The 7,053-nt window shown below is 45.2% G+C and overlaps 1 protein-coding gene across 1 annotated transcript; it reads right to left on the bottom strand.

The window, feature by feature from the left end:
- Positions 1-4,227: 4,227 nt before the first annotated feature.
- On the bottom strand, positions 4,228-6,813 carry PATE1 (prostate and testis expressed 1). Its single transcript, XM_042904057.1, has 4 exons — positions 6,752-6,813; positions 5,515-5,550; positions 5,097-5,225; positions 4,228-4,407 (listed from the first exon to the last, which is right to left on the bottom strand). The coding sequence occupies exons 1-4, from the start codon at positions 6,801-6,803 to the stop codon at positions 4,274-4,276; spliced, it is 351 nt and encodes a 116-aa protein (XP_042759991.1). The 5' UTR covers positions 6,804-6,813; the 3' UTR covers positions 4,228-4,273.
- Between the last annotated feature and the right edge of the window lie 240 nt (positions 6,814-7,053).

Below are 7,053 nucleotides of genomic sequence, written 5' to 3'. Positions count from 1 at the left end.
AAAATGGAATGAGCTGTCTGGGTGGGCTGAGTTCCAAGTATCTGGAGAAATGCAAATGCAGACAGGATGTACCGTCTCCTGGGAACGTTGTAGAGAGGATTCAGGTGGCTCGATCTGAAATTTATGATTCTGGGATCTAGTGCGATGCCTGATGGCAGGTGACGGGAATAAATAAAGCTGAACCTCCCACTGGGAATGTCTCAGAAATGGGTCTCAGGCTGTTGATGTTGCTTCTGCTGGGCATTTTCACAGTGGTCTTCATGAATGAAGGTAAAACCTGTGAGGGAGGCAGTGATGGGTGGTGAGAGGCTATATGGGGAGGAAATGGAGGTGGTTTCTAAAGTTGGCTTTTTGGGATACTGTAAAATGGCTCAAGGAGAATTTTTCTTCTTCTTTTCACAGATATCCGTGGCCCCAAATCAAAATGTATGGTGTAGTTGGTTTGCAGTTTTTGGATATATGATGTCACAGGGAGAGAGGACATTCCTGATTTTTTCACACGTTGTATCTCTCTGACTCTTTTCCAGCCTTTTCACTCACTGCCCTGGAATCTTTTTTTTGCCCCCAGCCTTGGGTGAAGGTGGGAGGGGGTTTGAATATATAGGGTTATAGCTGTCGCTATAAGGGAGTAAGGACCCCTGGCAGAAGTTGGGGAGGGTGTCAACTTCCAGTTGGCGAGGACTGCCCCTCGCCAGTGTAAATGTTGACAGTGGGGCAGGTTTCTGAAGAATTGCCTTCCCTAGAGCCCTGCTTTAAATCTTTCCCCTTTTTCTTTAGGGCTTCGATTTTGCCATGATTGTGATTTCTATGATGGATTCAAATGCCGTGGTCCCAAGAAACGTTGCTGGAAGTTTAATTTATCCCTCAAATCCAATAAGAGTTGCACCACAGATCACTATTACTACAATGATCCAATTACAGGTAAGTGAGAGGTAGAGAGAGACACAAGATTTTACCAGTGGTGCCCACCTTCCTTGAGGTCAAGGTGTGGAGGGAACAGGGCCCATGGAGAGGCTGGGAAAATGGAATTCTCCATACCCCGACCTCAGGTGGAGCCTGTGTGGGAGGCAGATGTCTTTTGCCCGGTCCTGTCTAGAGAGACCGAGATGAGATGCAGGCACAGTTTGAGGGCTCATCCCTGGCTACAGAAAACCAATGAGATTCCTGACGGCCATCATTGCCAGGGAGACAGTGTGATTAAGTAAGGCGATTACCTTTACTTTTCTTCTCTCTTTAGGGAGATATCTGTACCGATATACAAAACTGTCTTGTAATCCTTGTGAAGAGGGAATGTTCCAAGTATACCATGACTTACTGAGAGAAACATTTTGCTGCACTGATAAACATATGTGTAATACTGGACATGATATTTTGGAAAAGTCAGCGCTTTTTGGAGAAGATAAAGAACACACTATCCATGATGATGTCCTACCATAACCTTAAACTATCCTCCCAGTAATTTTTGCCCTTCCCCTACACAATGGCAACATCATCTCACATTATCTCAAAACCAGACCCTACTCTCTACTCTTTTCCAGCAGATCTACCCATGGAAGCTCTGTATGTCCTGTGTCAGTGTTTTTCCATTAAGAGGAAAATAAGAACACCCATGTCTGCCTTCTGGTCGGATTCCCCTGTCTTTACCTCCTGATAGCGTCTGGCAATCTGTAACTATCCTTAAGTTCTGATGCTAAGCCTGGGGTCAAATCTTTGGCAAAGGGAACAAAGTATTTTTCTGGTAGAGCTTCTGAGCAAAGATCAAGAGAAAGCAGGCTGGAGAGAAATAGGGACACGAAATTGCAAGAGACTTTAGGAGAAATCTTTGGGTTTGTTGGAGGGCAGGAAAGGCTTGTGTTAAGTAGGGGCTTGAGAAAGTAAATGTGAAGATAGAAAACTCTAACTGCCGTGAACTAGACAAACAGTCTTTGTGCCTCTGCCACCATTTGGGGGAAACTGTACCAACCACAGCTCCTCCTGACCACACAGACCAAAGTTACCGTGTTTCTAATGATCTTCTCTTGCTTTCATGGCCAAAGCCAAGGACATCAGGGTAAGCACTTGGCCTGGGTTTGGCCAGCTACTCTGTTTCCTGGCATGTGAGGAGTCCCCTCCCACCCAGTTCTGAAAAATATTTAAATATCTCCTTGCATTCAATGAATTCATTGGTAAAAAAGCTGAGTGCTTTTCATCTATTGACACATCCCCGCAACAAATTATGCCAAGGGAAGATAAGAGTTTCAGACTTCACTGTGGTGTCCTAACAAAAGTAATAAGCTATGAAATGACAAAAATGACTCCCTAAAGTATTATTCACTCACTTTGGGTTGAACTTTTCTTTTACTATGCTTGCATTCCTATGTTGGAATCTACAGACACTATTACATTTCATATTTGGCTGTACAGTTATGTGTACATATATAATATTATCCTAGTTTTAGTAGTATCCCTCCTGATCCAGGCTTATAATTGCTTACTGCTTTCTACCACATTGTATTTGCATCAACATAATAAAATATTTTAACAGACAAATTAATTTTGAAAAGTTTGCAATATATGTATGCTTGGATTTCCTCCAAATTGTATCATGTTAGCAGGAGTGTTATACTTTAGTATCATGAGAAGCAGAAAATATGCTAGATTCTTCCATTCAGGATTAGTCTATATGGAGAGAACGGAGGTGCTGGCAGTAGGCTCCAACGATGAAGTGCTTTACCGGGGGAATTATTGTGATGTGTGATTAGCGCCCAGAATGGTCCCAAGCAAGTCAAAATTGGAAACTTCAAATTAGAGGAGAGAAACAATGTAGAGTGAAGAAGTTAGCCAGTGGCGGGAAGAGTAGCAGATAGATACTGAGTGATACTGACAGCTGGAGGCTGACCAGCACACATTTATAGCTAAGTTTGAAGTGAAGCTTCCTAAATCATTCTGGCAAAGCCCCCAGACCTTCATCCTACCCAGACTAGCTTTCTAGGTCCAATCTTTCTGAGCCTTGCCCTATTGTGTTTCCCCTCTTTGATTTTCATGAGATTCTGACTCCTATATTGTCGCATGTACAACACTTCCTAATTTTCTTGTCCAATTGGAGTACATCTCTGTTCTTAACATTTTGGAGGGAAAACCAGGAAGTAGAGGGAACAATGACAGAAGACAGACCCTGAACACACACCCTAGTTCTAGATTGAGTAACAAATGATAATCAGTTGAACAAAACAGGAAAAGTGAATTTATATTTACATAATCACATAAATAGGCCTCATCCTACCAGGTTGTTAGAAATTAGTCTCAATCCTGTGCGCATGCTCATGCTCACTCCTATTTTTCCAGGGTACTAGAACTAGACAGAGCGGAAAGCCTGAGTGTGTGTGCAGTGGGGGAAGGGGAGAGGCATCTGCTCATGGGGACAGCTCTGTACAGAGATTGCTGTTGAGATGTCCAGGGGCCAGACTCACATGGCTTACTCAGATCCCACAAATTTCAGCTTCTTTCATGCAATGCTAGACACATGGTAACATTTGTGTGGCTACTCCTTCTGGTTTCATCTCCTTGAAAGTATCCCACAGCTCTTCCATATCTAAGGGTGCTTTCTGGTGAGTTTGCCAGGGAAGCAGGGTATAAGTTACTATCTTTAGATCCCATAGCTGACTTCTCCACTTCTTCTCCAACCCGTAACCCTGAAGAGAGTCTCATTCTGGAAGGCAGAAAATTATTCTCTCTTCAGGATTCTGATGCAAATTCTTTTCTACGCTCTACCCTTCTCACCCTGGGAATAGCATTCGTGAACAAAATTCAAGAAGACTCAGACCAGCTCTTCATTTTGCTACTTCCCTCCCTGTGAGGCCAGGGTTATAAGCTTTCGTGGGAGTGAGATAGGAAGGATAATACCAAGAGATATAAACATTTAAGAAGAAGAAAGTAAGGAAAATATCCTGCCTCAGAAAGAAGGGGGAAGGTCGGGAAAAGAATTGCCCCCGATTCTCGACTTCCCTTTCTGGAAGCACCTTAGGCTACACAGTAGAAGCACTAGGCTTTGCAATAACCTGTGGGAGACATTGATGTTACTCCCAAGGTGTTTGTCCTCCCCCCTTCCCCAAATCCCACCTGCCACCAGGGACCAAGAGAGAAAATCTAGAAAAGGAGAGGACTTTTTCTTACACACGCAGAAGGCAGAACCATGTGTTTGCAACCTGAAATGTGGCTTTTTAAGAAATCATTGCAAGGAGGCGGAGGCAACAATATCATCCAGAGACTGGAGTTACTGAAGGACAGGCAATCTCTATAGGTATTCATTGCAGAAGTCATAGCCCCGGCAGCACCTGAACTCCACCAAGTAGACACTCCATTTTATTTTGCCCACATTAGCACAGCTCTTCAGGCAGCCCATGAACATTAACCACGGAGTACCGTCTTCTGCAGAAGGAAGAAGAAACGTATTAGCAGAGAGGCTTCTGCAAAGAAACCTCTTTCCATACCAGGACATAAGAACAACTTGTGTGCAGTTCAAGTCTCTGTTATTCAAGTGTGAAGAACTGTAAGCTGCTACAAGTTGAGGGCTTTCCAGAAGAAAAGCAATGGCAGAGAAGTTTGAAAAAATTCCTGGGGGTGGGGAGGTAATGACGGAAGCAATCGAGGGATTTCCAAAGCTGGATATCTCAGTGGAGAAGCTCAACAACTGGTTTAAGTAAGAGTGATAAATGCCAAGGGCTCACTGAGCACGAAGGGTAGGAAAATAGAGGCCATTTAGACAGTATCTAATGCTGACACTGACCCGTCCTCATGGAAGTCCAGGTAGCGACAGACAAGGAACTGCCTTCCACCCTCCAACAACCACCTAATGTCCACTGGCCATATTGCGCCTCCCCTCTCCACTCCGTGCGGTCTTCCCGCTTTCTGCAAGCTGCTCAGGATACTGGTTCCATAGCTATAGATCCCCACCCCTTGGTGACCACCTCCATCTATTTTCCATTAGGGCCTATGTTCAGGGTAGAGAGAGCAGTCATCCCAGGGCTGGGGCTGCCTGTGGTGAAATACGGTCCCTGCTTTTTCCTAGAGCTCGTATGTCCCAGTCGGCTTCCCCCCACCCCCATCCCACAACTTACTCTTGGAAATCCTGCCAGTTGTGCAAGACTCTTCACTTGTTACAATGCATATTCCTCTGCCTCTGGAACACTTCTCTCCTGGAAACTGCAAGTGGCACATCCTACACTGAACGATTCCTGTCATTTGGGCTAATGAGTCAAGAAATAGAAGTGAGAAGTGATCTCACACTGCCATGAGAAAACCCATCTCCCCCTTTCAGGTCTGAAGTCTGCTTGGAGCCCAGAAGTCTTTACCAGAGACCCATTAAGTGTGGGCATCTGCCTCTATTAAGAGAGGCTAAGCCAGGAGAAGGACTGCAGTTTATGGTCTCAGGAATTTAGACTGGAAAAACGGGAGGGGAAAGAAAGGTGGAGGGGTAAGGAAAAGAACTAAATCAAGACAGATAATCTTCAGACTCTTCAGACTCTTCAGACTCACCAGGATAATGGTCTTCATCAGTAAATAGTTCATGAACTGTATTGGCAAAGAGAAACAAAATCAATCTGCAATTTTGTCTGAGATTTAGCCTTGCCCAGGGCACCTGTGATGCTTGTAACACATGGGGTCCATCCTGTGCTTTTCACCTGGGGCCACTGTAGGCTCTTTGTGTCGCTCCAAAGCCCTGGCAACTGCCTCCTGGTATCTTTGCACCTGTTCCCTCCTTTCAATTCCCTTCACCTCCGGTGGGGCCTCCCAGATACCCTATTCATCACTCTAGGGTGTAGCACAGACCAGAAGAGAAAGATAAATGTATCTTCTCCCCCTCATTCCCTTCTTTTTAACTGACCTATGTGGCTTTCTTATCTCCGTGATCCTGGAAGCTGACAATACGGAAAAGCATCTGAAATTCACGAGGTTGCTACACTTCGGTTTGGCCAACCAGTGCCTGTAAAGTCAATATTCCACTCTCTCCTTTCCCTTTTGCTTTCCTTTTATTACACTTACCTCAACCTTGTCAACTGCTGCTCATATTATTTTGTCAAACTTCAAATCAGCTCCCATCCCAGCCCATCCTGCTGTAAGAGGTTGCTGAGTGTTGAAATTCAAGGGCTATCTCTGGGTTCCTCTAACACCCGATGCCCACACTGCCTGGCTCATCTCCTCCCCCGCCTCCTTCTTCCCCCTCCCACACCATGATCCATTTGTATTCACATGCGTGTTCACTGTCTGCCAGTGACCCAGACAGTACTGTTGGGGAAAAAGATACATGTTCTGCAGACCTCATGTTACAAACCCCGTCTCACAACTTCTATGAAAATCTTCTCAATCCACTTATTTCCTCCCATAAGGGGAAGGGTCCCAGGGATGCGATGCATTGTGAGTGGAAGGCGTGGTATTACAATGGTAATATGAGGGGCGCCTGGGTGGCTCAGTTGGTTGAGCGTCCGACTTTGACTCAGCTCATGATTTCATGGTTCTTGAGTTTGAGCCCCGTGTCGGGCTCTGTGCTGACAGCTCAGAACCTGGAGCTTGCTTTGGATTCTGTGTCTCCCTCTCTCTATGCCCTTCCCCCACCCATGTTCTGTCTCTCTGTTTCTCAGAAATAAAATAAACATTAAAAATTTTTTAAAAAGAATGATCATATGGCCTCCAGAAGAGGACCTTTGTCACAGGAACCCTGACCCATTCCCGTATCCTGGACACACCTCACCAACTGTCAACACTAGGGACTCACCTGTAATGCAGCAGAGCAGGATGGGGAGTCCCAGCAATAGGGGCTTGTCCATTTTGGAAAGAAAAGAGCAGGTTAGGGCAAGAAGCTGCCAGGTGTCTATTTATACCTCAGCCAGGTTGGGTTAGGGGTGGGGACACTGTGGAAGTCCTTGAAAGGCATACCCTTCTCCTAGGGAAGCCAGTGACTCTCTGGTTTCTCTTTTTGGAGAACTGGGCAGAAAAAGGTCCAGCTGACCTAATTTATTTCACTCCAACTACTCAGGATGATGCCATGTTCTATGGTTTTTTTCAGGATACCACACT

Source organism: Panthera leo, chromosome D1 (assembly GCF_018350215.1).
Source record: "Panthera leo isolate Ple1 chromosome D1, P.leo_Ple1_pat1.1, whole genome shotgun sequence".
Lineage (NCBI taxonomy): Eukaryota > Metazoa > Chordata > Mammalia > Carnivora > Felidae > Panthera > Panthera leo.
The sequence above is the reverse complement of the archived record's forward strand: the minus strand, read 5'-3'. Positions and strand labels throughout refer to the sequence as shown.